This window comes from Melospiza melodia, chromosome 9 (assembly GCF_035770615.1).
Source record: "Melospiza melodia melodia isolate bMelMel2 chromosome 9, bMelMel2.pri, whole genome shotgun sequence".
Classification (NCBI taxonomy): domain Eukaryota; kingdom Metazoa; phylum Chordata; class Aves; order Passeriformes; family Passerellidae; genus Melospiza; species Melospiza melodia.
In genome coordinates this window covers 26,474,426-26,491,284 of record NC_086202.1, presented here as the reverse complement: position 1 = coordinate 26,491,284, position 16,859 = coordinate 26,474,426, and the positions used below count along the sequence as shown (strand labels likewise).

General features: G+C 46.3%; 1 protein-coding gene across 7 annotated transcripts; it reads left to right on the top strand.

Moving 5' to 3' along the window:
* The first annotated feature begins 2,588 nt into the window (after positions 1-2,588).
* On the top strand, positions 2,589-15,190 carry NCOA4 (nuclear receptor coactivator 4). Of its 7 annotated transcripts, none has more exons than XM_063163948.1 (10): positions 2,589-2,713; positions 8,533-8,686; positions 9,155-9,295; positions 9,408-9,496; positions 9,941-10,049; positions 10,631-10,702; positions 11,082-11,225; positions 11,449-12,459; positions 12,780-12,869; positions 13,426-15,190. In XM_063163948.1, the coding sequence occupies exons 2-10, from the start codon at positions 8,546-8,548 to the stop codon at positions 13,429-13,431; spliced, it is 1,803 nt and encodes a 600-aa protein (XP_063020018.1). In that variant the 5' UTR covers positions 2,589-2,713; positions 8,533-8,545; the 3' UTR covers positions 13,432-15,190. The 7 variants fall into 7 exon arrangements, with proteins under 7 accessions (XP_063020018.1, XP_063020017.1, XP_063020016.1 ...); XM_063163947.1 differs by lacking the exon at positions 2,589-2,713 and adding an exon at positions 3,097-3,143; XM_063163946.1 differs by lacking the exon at positions 2,589-2,713 and adding an exon at positions 3,144-3,254.
* Positions 15,191-16,859: the final 1,669 nt, after the last annotated feature.

Below are 16,859 nucleotides of genomic sequence, written 5' to 3'. Positions count from 1 at the left end.
CAAAAGCAGCCCATTGCTTCCAGAAGCTCTGCCTTTGGTTAGGCTGTCTGGAGAAGCTACAGAAGACCTTCCTGAGAATCTCTTTAAATGAAAAGTGAGTGTGGAGTTAGGTATAGGTGGTACTTTTGTTCAATGTGAAGTGGGATAGAAGAATAGACAGTAAGTAAAAAGTTGCAGAAATGAGAAATCCCTAAACTAGGGAAAGGAAAAAGGCTGTGTGTGGTGTGCAGGAAAAGGCCATTGAAACATCTGTTTACAGTCTATATATGAAACCCTTTGTGTGGGAGTTCTAAAACATTTCATTCCTCTCTGGCACTGAGGTAGCTCGACACAAGCACAAAGATTCAAGGTGAGTAAATACACCGCAGATAGCTTTGACAGTGCCCCGGGGGCAGCGAAGCCTTTGGAGTTCAGCACAAGCGGCGCTGCTCGCTCTGCCCCCGGCGCGGGCTGGGGCCGAGCTCGCCCTGGGGCCGCGGGCCCCGCGGGAGGCTGGGCCTGGATCTGGCGCACAGCTGTGGGACCCAGTGCCAGGTCACGGCCGGCCTGGAAGGGGACCAAGGACACACGTCAGACAGATCCGTGCAGGGACGGTCATGCACCCGGGCTGGCAGGGACGAGGGAAAACCGTCCCTTTCCAGCGGCAGAGCTTGAGGAAACTGGCGATTCCCGCGGGAGCCTGCGTGAGGTTCCCTGACGGCCACAATGAGGACTTTTCTAGAATTTCATACTCAGCCTCCGTGTCCCGCTGCACCCGCAGCCTTGCCGGGCTGGCTGAGCTTCCTCATTCCGCGTTTCCGACGCCGGGATGGACTGCTCAGCTGGGTGGCAGCGCTGCAGAACAGGGAACTCACATTCCAGAGCATTTAACAGAGAAGTTAACACAGCTGATGCCCTTCAACTGCATCACTGCAGTTGTTGAAAGAGGAACAGTCTGAACAGAAAACAAACATTCTTTAAACCCCACAAAATTTGCTCTAGAGCCATTGCACCAGAGAATATTCTTCAAGTTCTTTGTGGTTTGAGTGCTGCCCAGTAGTAGTTTTGCAGGCCCATACCAAAGAAATGGAGAATAAGCTTCAAGTTTTCTATCTAACCTCATGTTTCCAGGGGATGGGAAGGGATGAATCTCTCCCTGGTATTCATTCCCACACTGCAGACAAGCAAGGAAAAATGTCTTAGAGCGACACTTTTGCCAAATCAAGGAAGGATGGGCTTTATGCCACAGAACCTATGCTTTATGCTGCTGTAAGTGGGATTCCCATTCAGCAAGAAATAGCACTGAATCTTGGGTATGGGGATATATTACCTGGTGTCACAAACTTCTGAAGGGAAAAGCTGCAGGCTTTTATCCTGATTAACTATTATTGATGTGTATTTAGATCCCTTTTATGCATCCAAAATGCTTTTCTTCATGCTGTGGTTGGAGGCTTATTGTGAACACTGATACATTTTTATCCAATGCTGAGGAACTGCCCACTACATCCCCATCTTTGCTCCTGTTTTAACATAAGCGGATTATCCTGTTTATTTTCCCAGAAAGTTGCATCTCTACACAACCTTTTGCCTCTATTTTAGTAGATCACCAGTTTGCCTTTTGCTTAAGCTGATGCAATTTTAAGTTTCTTTTTTTGATCCACTATGCAGGTTTGTATAAAAAGGCGCATCTGGCATGGCAAAGGGTATGGCTGAGGGAGGAGCAGTGTGTTCTGCCATGAGGAGTGGGAGGAAAGAGACCATTAAAAGATGCATGTGGTTCCTTAACCTTGATATTCCTTTAGAGGTTAAATGGAAGATGTGTCCAAAGAGCAAATCCTCTTAGGAAAGCATGACCTTGACCACAATGAATCCACACAGAAGGTGTACTGTGTGAAGCAACTTTATCAACAAAAACCTCTCAGACCATCTGGATTGTGATATTGCCTTCGTCAAGCCTGTGGAGGACATGACAGAAACTTGTCATTGTTCACTGTGCCTGCTTGCCCAGGAGAGGCAGCTTTCTTTCCTTGGGAGAGTCCTGCTGGGTAGCTGCATGGGGGGACACGTGGTGCATGAGCACTCCTGGTTTTCCAAGGTCAGGCAGGGTTGGTATTATTTTTCCTCTTAAATCCAAGTACACAGAGGAGGATTATATAACACACCCTGTGTCTCTTACATGTTTAGACAAGGAAGCCAAATACTTAAAATGCTTGTTCCTAGGGTAACAGCACATCTGGGATTAGGCGGCTGATTTATACTTTGTCTTATGTCAGCAATGAATAATTTGTAACCGCGAGTAATGTCCTGATCAGAAGAATGGCTCCTTGGACTGTGCTCAGAGGAGGAAATGTGTGGGAAATTGTGACTCAGCTACCACATCATCTACTTAGATTTCCATTTGAAGTCCTTTCTGATTGAAGCCCCCCTACGTTCTTTGTTAAGCTTTAAATGCTGTGCATAAACTTACAAAAGGCAGCACTTCACAAATGTGCTGGCCGTAAAGGCTGAAACGTCACGGAATCACAGAATAGTCTGTTTTGGAAAGGATCCAGGAGGACCATCGAGTCCAGCTCCTGGATGGTCCCCACAGGGATCGAGCCCTCGGCGTTTATTGGCGCCGCGCTCTGGCCAGCTGAGCTGAGCTGATCTCGCTCCTGACCGGCTGAAGTGTGCGGGCAGGGAGCAGTGACTGGGTCCTGTTCCCAGCTGGAAAGCGGGGCGGCAGTACTGGGAGGTATTTTGGGAGCAGAACGGGGTCCTGATCCCAGCTGGAAAGCGGGGCGGCAGTACTGGGAGGTATTTTGGGAGCAGAACTGGGTCCTGTTCCCAGCTGGAAAGCAGGGCGGCTGTACTGGGAGGCGTTCTGCCATGCTTCACACTTGCGGAAAGCCACACCAAGGCACGTACTCTGGGAAATTTCCGGTGGACACCATAAAGACCCACAGCGGTGGCTCGCCCCGTGATACACGTTCTGTGCTCCGAGGATTTTGCCGCGATTCCCGGATTTTGGTTGCCGTGAGGAGCAGCAGCAGCGCCGCCCCCAGCGCTCCCTCAGCCGCTCCGCCGCTCCGGCAGGGGGCGCGCGGCCGGCGGTCTCGCGAGAGCGCGCGGGGCCGGTGGGCGGGCGGACGGCGCGGGGCTGAGGGAGCGGCGCGCGGGCAGCGGTGAGGGGGCGGCGGGGCCGGCAGGGCGGGGCAGACATCCGGGGGGGAGCCGGGAGCCATCCCGTGAGGAATCCCGTAAGAAATCCCGTAAGGAATCCCGTAAGGCACCCGGTAAGGCATCCCGTGCGGCATTTCGTGCCGCCCTGCGGGAAGTGCCCAGGCCGCCGGCCTGGGTCGGGCAGGTCGCTGGGGAAATGGACGCTCCGCGGCGCAGGGCTCGCTCGGAAGACGGAGACGGGGTTTTGTACTGATCTCGCTCTCCGTGTGCCGGGGAGGTTGTGCCGGGAGCGCTCCTAAAGCCACGTTTCTAACTGCAAAGGCCAAGTCTTTTGTTAGTAGCTGCGCTTCTCGGAGGTTATATAAGCAGTAAATGTCTGGGTTAGCAATGGTCGGGGTTGTGCCGCATCGCGTTTGTTAAAGTTTGTCAGACGTGTGTTGTTCGTTGCTGGTAAGTGATGTGAACCGGAGCTTGGGGGGTTTGCCGAGCATTCTGACAGCTTTAACTCCGTGCTTGTGGCTGGGATTAAAGAGAAAAGATGATAGAGGAACAAGGTGCCTTCCCCCGAGCCTTTCGATAAGGTGTGCAGTCAGGGGAGCGGAAAAAAGCCGGCAGCCATGTAAAAACCACAGCTCGTCACGCTGCAAGTGCCTAACCTTGGGTAGCTGGATGTGCAGGGAGCATGGCAGTGCTGCCTTTGGGGCCAGGTGCTGCAGGTACAACCGGGGGCTTGTCACTTGTTTTCCGAAGAGTTTATAAGTGCAGGAGTCTGGAAGATGTGTTGTAATGTGCAATCTGAGTTAAGGTAAATGTGTGTCTTCCCCACTCTGGGGTATCTTCTTTGGTATTTTCAGTAATTATAGCATAGAGATATCAGGCCTTCATATTCAGATACTTTGTGATTTCAGTTATTTGCTTGTTGTGCATAAAACATTTATGATAGATGGAATAAAGTAGTGATCAGACTTCTTCACAGCTGCATTAGTGACTTGTGACTGTTCAGAGCCCAGCTCTTGTGAGATTGTCTCAGTACAAGTGCTCTGTGCACTGGCCGGGCTGTTTCAGAGCTAAAACAGGCAGAAAACGTAGTCACAGGTGTTCAGGTCTCATATACTGTGCAGACAGATGAAAACTACCTGAATTTTAGAAAATGTAATTCCTGAAACTTCTGTTACTATTTCTCAAGGTGTTTATTTCACTTTTTCTCTGGCTTGAAATTGTTAAAGGTTATTTCTTTGCTTCACATGGCTTGTGACTTAAAAAATAGGGTGTGACATACTTGTTTTGGAGTAAAATTATCCCCCTAGCAGGAGCTGCATGCAGATACTGGTACATAATGCTGATGCTGCGCTGTACAAAGTGCTTGTTATGCTTGGATGTAAATGGGAAGTTCCCAGATTCAGCTGTTGTACCTAGAGTACTTCACTCCCTGACCACAACTCCTGCCTGTCTAATTTGGGAGAGCTTCTTAAGAGGAACTTCTGTTTTTTGGTAGGGTTAGATGGAAGTCAGTGGGGATTTCAGTTCAAACAAGGCTGCTGGTTTAAAGCCACATAAAGACAGGTCAGAGAGACCTCTGGAGCAGTCTTGTCCTGCCAAATGGAAGAAATCATTCCACGTTTATAAATAGAGCCTGTTCAATGGGAGGCTTCATTCCCTTCAGCAGCTTTTCCCCAACAAAGGCTCTGCACAGCCCTGGTTTTGAGGTGATTTTTCCACACCCATTTGAAATGGAAAACAATGCTGTTCCCAAGGGCAGCGGGGATGGTTGTGCTGAGAGTGAAAAGCTGGTAGAACCAGTTTCCTGCCAGCCTGTTTGCAGAAGAGGAAGGGTTGTCTCCTCCTCCTCTGCTCACCAGCAGCCACATACTTAATTAAAAGCTTCAAGTTATTTTTGTCCAGCGGTTTCTGACCTGTGGGAAGTAACATCCCAGGGGTGGAGTGCAGGCAGCCAGGAGGTTGCACAGAGCACCTGTGACCAGGAGTTGTAGCTGCAGGGTCTTGTGGTGGCACTTCTCCAAGGAGCCAAAAGTCTTCTGTAAAAACTGGGAGTTATTTTACTATTTAGAAACAATAATATAATAATGCTTATCATTCAGGCAGTTCTTTTGGTTTCGTGCTATGACATTTTTACTGCTTGTATGCAGACGAGGACACGTGCAGGGCCCATCCCTGGGAGTATTCAAGGCCAGGCTGGATGGGGCGCTGGGCACCCTGGTCTAGTGAGAGGCGTCCCTGCCTATGGCAGAGGCATTGGAACAACGGGATCTTCAAGGTCCTTTCCAACCGAGGCCATTCTGGGTGCTTTCCTCGGCTGAGTGTGTGAAATTGTGGAAGCAAGAGTAGATGTGACAAGAATTGTGTATGTGTGGGTGTCATTTTGGTCCTTCCCGGAGCTAACTCGCATCCGAGCTGCTCAGTGTCAGGATTCTGGCACGCTGCAGGCTCAGTGCTGCATGGGGAGCCTCAGTGCGGGGCTGTGCATGGCCGGGGCCGGAGGGCTGAGCTCGGCGGCTGGATCGCAGCTCTTTGGACCTTGCTGCTCCGTCCGCGCTGCATGCCTCAGCGCTCGGCTCTGCTTTGTCGTTGCATGAAGAAGATACATTGCCACACTTAGCAAGTTGCAAGAAATAGCGGTTTTGTTGCAAAACGTTGAGGTTCCGCGGTTTCAACTGCTGGTAGGACGTTGGGAGGCGCTCGGTGCTGTGGCTGACGGAGCCAGGCCGGGGCAGAGCGGCCCGGCCCGGTGCCGGTGGTCGCGGCCCGGCTCGGTCCCGCCCCGCGCTGCGGACGTGCGGCTCGGCCGGGCGCGGTGGCCGGGGCGGGGCGAGGGCTGGGCCGCCCCGATAAGGCGAGGGCCCGCTCCAGCCAGCCGGGGCTCGGAGCGGATATTTGCGGCGTTGGGAGCGTTCCGGAGGCCGCGCCGGGGAATGGAGGCCGCGTTATAAACAGGACATTGCGGGGCTGCTTCCTGAGCGCGGAAAGTGAGTGCGAGCTCATCGGTGGGGTGTGCGTGCCGTGGCGCACGGGGCGGGGGCTGCCGGGGACCCCCGTGCGCCTGGAAACCGCCTGGTGGCACGGGAATGGCCAGGGCAGCTCACCGAGTGTGGCAGCCCCGTGCCTTCCTGTGTTTTGTTACTCTTGAGCCGAATTGTGTGATCGCGGGTGTATCAGAGCATGTGACCTGAAAACCTCTTAAATTCTCAGTGCTATTTGGGAGTAACTGGGAAGCAATGAAATAGGTGCTTGCCCCACTTGGTTTTGTTAGAGGCTTGTGGAAATGAAAAAGAGGAGTGGATTGGCTCTCATGCTCCACATATGAGTTTTACTGGCTTATTTGCAACAAAGCCTCAGAACAGCCATTTTAGCAGGGGCTGGCTGGCTGGAGGAAGGCAGCATTCATTCTCTCCATACGTTCTGGAGTGAGTCCCTTGCAATCATTGAAAAGAAGGAAAAGCAGCTAACAGTAGTTTCAGAGATCATTAGAGAAGAGTGTGTAAGCTTCTTAAATTTAATTGTGCCACACAAAGTTGCTAATACAGAGTGTGATAAAGTAGGTTAGCATAATTTTCACAAGAGTTAAACACATTATCTTTTGTGTGAGCAAATATGGTAGTTTTATTTAGCCTTTCAGACTTTGACATTGTTATGTAAGACTATAAAAATGAAATAATAACCAATATGATGTTTTAAATTTACTTTTGGGTACATGATAGTTTTTAAGGTACCTAATATCCTTGTTTTCTTGGCTGGGTGTATTGCTGTCATCAACTTGTTAGATTACATCTGAGAACTTAGGGCTCCCACTTACATTGTTGGCTCCTACTTGCTGTAGGTTGTACATGAGAGTTGCAAAGCAAGATAAAGTCTGGGGAGTGTTGTGAGAAAAAGCTTAGCTTACCTTTTATTGCATTTTGCTAGCATGGTGAAGATCATGAAACCTTATAGAAGTGAACCTGTGAACAAGCTAGGGGGTGCAAATACTGGTGCTCACAGCACAGCATGGAGAATGATGTATTTGGACTTCTGCACCGTCTGATTTGGTGCAAAATAACATCAATATTACATTTGAGTTCTCTTGTGTTTGTGCTCTGCAGTTCCTAGAGGATGAGGTGTTATGGTGAGGATGGGATTGAGTTGTGTGCAGGGCCTTGGGGTGGCTTCTGTGCCTACTCTGTGTCTTGTGTCCCAGGGACAGGGAGCCCGTGGTGCTGAGGGAACTGAGGGAGCTGCAGCCTCTGCTCCTGCCCCACCATGAACATTGCTTTTTCTGTCACCTTCCACTGGCAAGCCACTCTTAGCCCTCTCCTGTGTGACACACACACAGTTTTATATCTTCCTGTAGAAGGACTTTTGGGTTGCAGTTTATATCATCACGGGGCTTGGAAATTGCAGACTAAATAGCTGCTCAGGAAGCAAGTTCTTGGTTGTCTTGTTAAATTCAAAACTACTTTCAGTTCCCTCCAGAGCTGTGGTAAAATTTGTGACATTTTAGATTGGCACATGTGTATACTTTAAATCTGCTGGAAATTTCCATAGTTGTCATTGCTGAAGACTCGTTTAAATAGAATAAATACTATGAATGTTTAGTGCTTCAGGAATCTCATGAAACTGACAGGAGAATTCAAACTCTTTGGTAACAAAATAACCCACTGGTTAGGAAAAGTGCTTGCAGTGATCCTTCCTGTTTTTACTGAAAATCCATACTGTCTTTTCCCTTACTTGCAGAATCCTTGCCAGTATCACTTCTGCAGAAATTTTGTATTTGAGCCCCTTCTACTTGAGGCTGTGCTGAAGCTAAGTGACCAGAGCTGTGCCCAGGACAGAATGGGTAGCTGTGGAAATTCTGGCCTCTGCAGCTTAGTAAAGAATGATCTTTGTAGCAACATGTGGGTTTTCAGTTCTTTACAGGAACTGTATTGGAATTTTCTCACTTATGGGAGCAAGCTCACTGCCTGCAGAGGAAAGAAGGGTGACTGAAATATTTCCTGCTCCTGGTCAGGCCATTCTCCCCCAGCTCCAACATTGCTGCTGAACCTTCCCTGAATCCACCCTCAGCTCTGGAGTTTGCTGGCTAGGCATAAAAGCTGGAGGAAGGTGCCTGGCAGGGGAGGATTGCCTAAACTCCTGTGGCTGAAGCTGTTGTCAAATATCTGTTGGTTTTCCTGTGATTGTGCAAATTCCGTGGGCTGAGGTGTTTCAGAGACCGTTGTTGCTCCTGGAGGAGAGCTTTATGTGTGTTTAGAAAACTTGCATCTGTGTAGGGTCTTAGGGGCTTTTTTGTTCACCTTTAAAGTGAAGTAGAGCAGATGGTTCTTCATATGATGCCCTTCCTCTTCTTTTAAAGAGGAATAGAAACTGTTAAGAAATTGTTTTTCCATTGTGTTTTAGGAACACTTCAAGAATGAGTCCACCACAAGATAGAAATAGAAATTCCTGCAGCAGTGAGACTCTGGCGAAGTGCCTTCAAGCAAAGAAGGACTTGGAAACAGCTATATCTGGAATTGTCAAAGCTGAACAGCAGATTAAAGAAAACTGGCAGGAGGTAATTTTAAATTACTTCTTAAGAATTTTTTAATAACTAACATAATTCCAATTAAAGTTTTTATTATTCCAGAATATTTACTATTATCATAGTGGTCTGAAATTTTCCTAGCAGTTTGCAAACACATTGCTGTGTCATTTTGCCAACACTCTTGATAAAGGTATTCCTGTATACCTTTATTTTCTTTACCAATTCTGCAAGCTTAGGCATGCAGCATTTCCAAAAGCTGATGACTGAAACATCAGAACAGGGAGAGATTACTAATGACATTATTCTTTACTACCTCTTTAAAGGTAGCCTCGGAACTGTTACTGACCTGAGTCACGTGGGTCACTGTGCTGAGTTTCTGAGAAATAAATCACTCCAAAAATGCCTTTTGCCACTGACAGACAGGAGTTTGCAGTCAGTGCAGCACATGTATGTGCACTGTGCTTGACAGATGTGGAAATGGTGTGTGTCTCCTGGCAGGTGAAGGCCAAGATCCACAGCCACATCAGCCGGCAGCTGGAGTGCCTGCGCAGCCGGGAGGTGTGGCTCTTCGAGCAGGTGGATCTCATCCAGCAGCTCAAAGAGGAGGCCTTGCAGCAGCAGGCACAGCAGCTCTACTGGGTAAGCTTGGTAGCTGCGCTGCCATTTTCCAGCAAACTTTTTTCTTGCAAGCATTGGCTCAATTTTAATCCTGGGAGCTGAAACAATAACGTGTGTTTTGTCTTCCATGCAGTACTTGGGACAGTTCAATTGCCTTATTCATCAGCTGGAACACTCCTACAGTAACGAACTGGCAAACCAGATTTCAATTTGCCTGGAGAGGTAAATCTGTTTTGTGATGCAAGTTAACACAGTTGGGTTTATTTTAACTTAGGAATTTAATCTGATTTTTTTATTCTAATAGAAGTAATAGATCTCACTGTTCCTACATTTTCCTGTTCCTAGAAATAAGAACAGCAGTCTGAGGTGATAAACCAGGGCTATAATGAGCAGGAGAGGTACTCATTTATGCAGATTATTTCAAATATTGACGGCAGTTGAAGTAAGAAGGTGGAACTTGTGTTCTGCTGACAATTTATTCTGTTCTTCGTTTGTAGATAGCCATTCCTTTCTTGTATGCTGTATCAAAAGTCTTCTTTGTTACCTAGTTAGTGCCAAGTAACTTGAAAGCCTTTTTATGAAATAATGGACTGACTTCTGAAACAAGACAGATGAAGAAGATTGTAAATTTTTTTCCTTTCTGTAACAATCACCTTTCTCTTTCAGACTGGAAAGTCTTACACTCAAACCTGAAGAGTCTTCCATCCTGAATTTTGAGGCTGACACATCTTACCTTCGCCAAGCTATTACCTCATTTGGTTCCATTAAAACGATGGTAAGCACCAGGACTTCCCTTCCCTTGGAATATTTGCCTCAAAGATTTTTTTTTTCAGTAGAGCAATATATTCCAAGTGATATTTTTGCTTTTAGTGACAGCTTGAAGGGCTTCTGTGTGTGAGTCATATAATTTTAGCTGTATAATAAATACACAGTGGTTTATTAATTATTGCATGTAGTTTTCAACTGAGTTTAGTTATGCACATGTTATTTTAATGTATTTTGGCAGAGGCTGAGGGAATGACTACTGCATTTTTACTCTATTCCAGCAGATGAAAGTTCATTACTGCTTTCTTTAGATAGCAATAGTTAAAACATAGTAGATATTTTCTGTGATAAAAGTATTTTGGGATTCTGATGTAAGCGGCGTGTTTCCTGTGTTGTTGGAGACAATTCTGTTAAAGGAAGCAGACTCAAGGTAGTATTTTTATAGTAAATTTTTCTCTGTATATGTTGAGAACATTGTTAGCCATAAAGCACTGAGAATTTGTAACTGTGCTTTACTTCTGCTTTATTGTAGAATTTGTCCTAGAAACTGGACAAAATGGAGATTTAAATTCATTTTTACTTTTCTTTCAGCAAACCTCAGAGAGAGAGAATATTTCTTCCTTGTTCCCAGGGCAGAGCGTTGCCCTAATGAACTGTGAGCAGGTAAGACTGACCTGTGTGTGTGTGTTTAATTGCATTAGAGGAAAGAGGAGAACTCAAGCACGTTATGTGAGCTTGAGTAGTGGCTTGTGTGTGTTTAAGATGCTTGGGTAGCCAGTGACAGTGGCTGTGGTGAGCAGAGTGATCTGATACCGCAGCTGCTCCAGGAGCAGAGTATGAAAGTGCGTGTGGGGTGTGGCTGACAGGATTTTTTAATGGAATGTTCATTATGTTGGAACTATCCAATTCCTATGGGATGTTTTGTAATTAGAGGGGACTGTTTTTCCTTCTGGTGCAGAAGTCCTGCTGCCTGCCTGTGTTGGTGCTCAGCACAGCTGCTCAGCAGCCAGTCCTTCCCTAAGCAGGCCTTGTCTCTCGGCAGCAGGCGCAGTGTGGGGCAGTGAGCGCCTCGCTGGCTGGCTGGTTACTCGGAAGCAGGCCCGTGCCCGTGCGCCAGGCTCCCTACGTTCCCAGCACCAACCTTGAGGAGTGGGTCACCCAAAAGTGTGTGCCAGAGCCCAGCCAGGTAAACCTCTTGTGTGCTAACCTAGTTTTGAACAGAGGGGAAAACACAGTACCTGATTGCAAGCACAATGTGGTGGGAATGAAACCTTCTGTAGTATTCTTCCTTCTGCCTCGTGTTCCCCTGATGCTTTGGCACTCGCTAGCTGAATGCTCTGAGCTCTAACTATACAAACAGAACATTGCCTTTTACTTTTAATAGATGTATTTCAATGTGTCTTTTCTAGAATTTGAATTCTTCCAAAGTCTGCTATTTTGAGCAAGCCTGGGGAAATCTGAAGGCTTTGGAGAACTGGCTTCTGCACAATCAGCAGCGTGATCTTGCTGGGAAGACAGATTCCCCTGGTTGCAGGGACTCCACCGCTACTCTTAACTCATCCTTTTCCACTGTTGAAAACGTGGAGGAATTAGAGTCCCTTGGACAAGAAGACATGGACCTTTCTGACTGGCTGCTTACTCCTGACACAGAAAATGGAAGTATTGCTTCAGATGAGAAATGGAAGAATGAATTTAAACCTTTTAGGGAAGAATGCAATTTGAATGATTGGCTCCTCAAAGCTGAAACATGTACCAGTTGTCCTGGCAGCCAGAGCAAAAGTGTGGAAATTGAGAACCTGGGAAATCTGAAGTGCCTGAATGAGCATCTTGATGGAAAGAAATCACCCACTACATCTGCTGTAAATGCTTGGCTTCTTCAGCATCCTCAGGCCCCCTTTAAAGTGGAAGATGTGTGCAAAGCTAATGATCTCTGTGCCAGCTTTTCAGAATGTGTGTGTGATGAAAACTGTGGAAAAGAGGCTCTTTGCAAATGGCTTCTGAAGAAAGATGGGAAGGACAAAAATGGAGTTCCAGTCAGCCAGAGAGATGTTCCAGACCCTCAGCATGAGAAGACCAAGTTTGCTGCCAGTTCCTGGCTTAGCCCCACCCAGCAGCTCCCAGGGGAACCCGTGAGTGCAGAGAAAGCAGATTATTCAGCAGAGATTGCAGAGCCCTGGAAAGCTTTGCTCGAGAGGCCTCTGACAAGTTGGCTGGCCAAGGCTGAGCACAAAGCAGAAAGCACAGAAGAAAAGGAGAGTCGGGAGAAAGCAGACAAGAGTTTCAAGAGTCCTTTCCTAGACCTCTTGGCTCCATTCCACCTCCCCTTAAATGTAAACAGTTGGGTGTTGGCTTCAAATGACCTAGAAAATGCAAACCTGCCTCCAGTGGAAGATAAATGGCTTCTGCGTAAGAAAGCACAAGTGAGCATAAGTTCTTGATATTTTGTGTCTTATGTGCCAGGTTTATTGCTTTACTGAATTTCATGGCTTCATTCTCTTCCAAAGTCATAGCTCTTCTAGATAATACTGACTGAAAGTTTTTAGGTTTCTTGACTCTTTTAATGTTCTTGCAATTATTAGTTACTTAGCACTAAACAAGTTAATATGTTATACTAAATGAAGAAAGTATTAATCTCAAAGACTCAAAAGTCAGTTTTGGTTTTGAACACTTTACAGAATTTGAAGATGTATCAGATTGTATTTATGTTTGGGGTTGGTAATGAAGGTGACTTCTCTTTCAGGACTTTGGCCTTCCTACAGTTTGTGACCTTTTTGCCTGCATGAAGCTCAGTGGAGATAACGAAAAATGGCTGTATCGGTCTCCTTTACAGGTAGGATACAGAATGTATTAGAACAGCTGAGCCTAATCAGAACTTGGGGGTACAGAACACACACACTGGCAGCTAATGGTCACCTTAAATTCTTTAAACCTTAAGTTTAACAGTGTAGTAATTTCCTCCCCATTACACCTTTTAAACAGTTTGGACCGTTCCTCTTTGTTATTAATCCTCCTCTTCTGATCACAGGCCAGGGAGGGAATCACTTCTGTTCTTGTGTAAATCTCTCAACTGATTGACACTTGGTAACTCCGACTGTAACTAAGATATGGAATTAGTGTATCAATCTCCAGGCAGCTTCTTTCTTACCTTTGTAATGTATTTACAGCTGACATAATGTCTTTCCTTTCTGATGATAACTCTTTGTCATTGTTTTTGCAATTAATGAAAATAGTCCTTAGCAGGAGTACTTCAAACCCTTAAAGGCAGGATCCTCAATTCTAGGAGGAATGTTAATATAACTTTTTTTATTATCTTATAGTTGTTTTTTTTTTTCCAAAGTGTTGCTTTTTATCAAAGAGAATAATAACCCTGTTTTAAATTTGTTTAGATGTGAAGAACTGGATGTGTTGAAACCATCCCCTTCCTGCTATCAGTCGCACATCACACTGAGTGACTGCAGCCAGCTGAGTGCTTGTGTTTTGTGTTTGGCCATCTGCTTTCTCTTCTAAAATTATAACAAAAAGAAAGATTCCTTATCTAACAGAGTTCTGGTGCAGAAGATCCCTTTTTGTTGTCATTAATTCTGAAATGTAAACCCACTGACCATTAGCAATCTGATGCTTTAGAGGTGTTAGGCAATTTCTATCTGTTATGGGAATCCAAGGATCTTTAATGGGTTGACACTCCAAGTATGTTGAGGCCAGTGCAGGTATAAAGCAGAATCTTCCTGGTGCTGTGGAACATCCACCTTTGACAGTGACTTTACAAGTGCTGCTGTTCTTTCAGCTGCTACAACTGTCATGCGTTGGGTTCCAGCTTACTTAGGCTGTACTTGCAAGCAATTTGTTTATGGAGCAGTTGCTCACTTTGGAGGTTTCATTTGCATCTTGTGTTGGTGCATTTCCCAGCTAAATGTGTGAAATCCAGACTTGGAAAAAGACATGGATTTATGGGACCTAAACATGTGACAGGAGAATTGGTAACTTAGTTTTAAATCAAAACTCTTGTTGTGAATTTTGAGCCTTTCAGAGAACAGGGTAGGGTGTTAATTTTCATGCACCAGTAGATCAGACCCTACTGTGTCCCCAGCATTTACAAACAATTTGAATGTCACTGAAAAAGCTGGAAAATGAAATGTGGGTTTCTGTTAGTTCTAGATAATTCATAATGAATTCTTACTGACTAAACCACTGGAAAGCAGGCATCTTAGCCACATAATATTTAAAGGTAATATTTGGGGAATTAGATGCCTTCAGCAGATTGATGACCTGCTGTTTAATTGGGAAACACTGACTTGGCAAACTGTGGCTCCCACTGATGCAGTTTAAAGGTATTTAATCTGTGGTTTCCATGTGATTATGTGTGTGAAAGTGGATCTTCCTGAAGCTGTGGACATAATATGAGCAATACCTCTTCAGATATTTAGCCTTTTGAGCCTGTAGGAACGAGTGCAAAGACGTTCTGCGGAAACGTGGATCATGCCTGTCAGGCTCCATGGAAAACTGTGAAGCTCCATAGCTTCTGGTGCAGCTTCTACTCACTTAACAAATTGCTCTTGATGACTATGAAAATAGGTCCCCCTTCTCCCCATCCCTGCAGCCTGCCTGGGAATAAAAGTGATTTGAGTTCCTCACAACCCAGAGAAAAGAAATTATTATTAAGATCCAACCTTGGTGTCACTTTGCAGTGTGAACACATTCCTGTCTGATCAATCCTGTGCATTCATTTCAAAGTAAGTTTTTAGTCTGAGAAGGGGAGACTGCACATCTGAAACCAGACCCTGAAAGGGCTTAACATCAGCAAAACACTTGAGGCTTTTGTACTTTCATAGCCAGGGCTTTCTGCTGGAGGCAGAGAAGTGTTTTAGGAGTTCACTTTCCCCTTCACATGTCCTTGTTGCTCCATGGGAAGACTGCACTGTGACTAACTCCAGCAACAGATGTGAGCAGCAGCTGAACTTAATGAATGGGAGCGACGTGCAGCCCACCTCTTCCAATGAATTCCACGTAGTCGTCATTGTGTGCTTTGTCTCAGTTCATTATGAGCCTTTAAACTTGGGGGTATGTATTCCTTTACTCAACTGACTTGTCACTAATTGATATTTATGTGAAACATTGATTAGTCTTTTCCATTAAAAAATAACTGCAACCAAAGTGTGTATTATGTCTCATTTACAAGATGGTCAACAAAAACTGCTGTGGCACCTGTCCAGCTTGCTCTGTCTGGAAGCTGCTACGGTTATGCTTCCATGCAGATGGGATTCACATGCTTTAGTTCATTCTCCACTGCCTGGAGCTGCACTGAGCTCCTGAGCAGGGAAACTCTGGGAGCTGGCACACTCGAGAACACTGAGTGGGAAGCTCCTGTCAGCTCCTTGCAGTGTGACCCCCTGGGCATGCAGCTGGTGTGTCTGAGTCACCCGGGCTTTGCTCAGCTGTTGGAAGAAACAGACTTGGACAAAATGACCCATTTGCTTCTTAGCACTCTTGAATACTTAGTGAGGATTCTTGGATTTTAGTAGCATTTGGTCCTCTTCTCCCATGGCTGAAGAACATCTGTGCAATTGGAATTGAGTTCTTCTGTCTCTGTGGTGTTTGAGCATCAGCCTCCCTGCACGACTGGTTCCTCCACTGAGTATTGTCCAGTATTTAACTGCAGCCTGCACTGCTCATTGTTCATTAGGAGAACGTTTACAGCTGGGCCTGGCAGCCTTTGAGCCACCATACCTTAAATTTCATGTGGGGATGTGCACACACACCTTTTTTTTGAAGTGGACTGGAAGTTCTTTGTTAGAACTAGTCACATGCAGAACTCCTGAATGTGTATCCTGAATGTTGAGCTTTCAAAGGCAGGGAAAAAGTACTTCAAAATGATCCCAAAGCAAGAAGGACTTAGTAGCAGGAAGTGAATGCTATTCGTGGATTCTCAACCGGCTGGAGACCTTTCTTTGAACAAGGTGAGCTATGGGATTGATACCCTGTACTGAGGAATGTTTCCTTCCCTCCCACACCTCCCTGAAGCAGGGTGCCACAGGCTCCTGGGGCATCAGCCCCTTCAACTCCTTGTCCTCAGAGCACCCATGGAGTCAGTGGGGCAGCTGTTCCCACAGGGCAGGGAGGGAGCGGGGCTGACAGAGGGGGAAATACCTGTGAGGAACACAGAGCAGGCATTACCCATGCTGGGGAAGTCCCAAAAAGGGCTGGGGTAGCCTCTGGTGTCCCTGCACTGGCTGGTATTGAACAGCACAGACCAATACCCACAGAGTGCACAAAGCTCCACTTAAAACATTCCAGTTTCCTATCTAGAATTTATTAAGTGCAGGGGTAACCTTCTGGTAAAGCACACAAAAGGATTTCCTCCCTCCTTTTGAAGTCCCAATTAGATCACAGGAAACAGACCATGAACACAGGGTAGTTTTCCTGCCCTAATACATATTTGCCTCCTGTTTTCAGAAGCTGCTTCTGCATCAGGGTGCCCAGAGACTCCCAACCTAAGTAGTGATTGGTGAACAAATTCCTCCAACCCTAAGAGAAGTCACTTGCTGACAGGGAATGGTGTAAGTGGATTTGCCTTTCTGTTCCAAAGACTAACCAGAACCAGCTTCACAAGCCTCAAACCCCTTCCATTACACCTGCTGTCTCAGCTCCCTCACTTGGTGCCACAGCAAAGCTGCCTTGGATCTATCAGCAGATACCACAACTGGCACCAAAACCCCCCTCTTCCAAGACAGTCAAGGTCTCCCATGCTCACATTTATGTAACACTGCATGGGAGGGCTCTAACTTGAGCCAAATTCTGCTTTCAACTTGATTTTACGTCCTTT

What these genes read in the sequence shown, in the direction of transcription:
- NCOA4 (XM_063163942.1), top strand. Translation starts at nt 3,811, where the DNA reads ATGTGCAGGGAGCATGGCAGTGCTGCCTTTGGGGCCAGGTGCTGCAG. An exon ending in TTTGGGGCCAGGTGCTGCAG is followed by an intron (nt 3,858 to 8,532) that starts GTACAACCGGGG and finishes ATTGTGTTTTAG; the next exon opens with GAACACTTCAAGAATGAGTC. An exon ending in CCCTAATGAACTGTGAGCAG is followed by an intron (nt 10,703 to 11,081) that starts GTAAGACTGACC and finishes GTCTCTCGGCAG; the next exon opens with CAGGCGCAGTGTGGGGCAGT.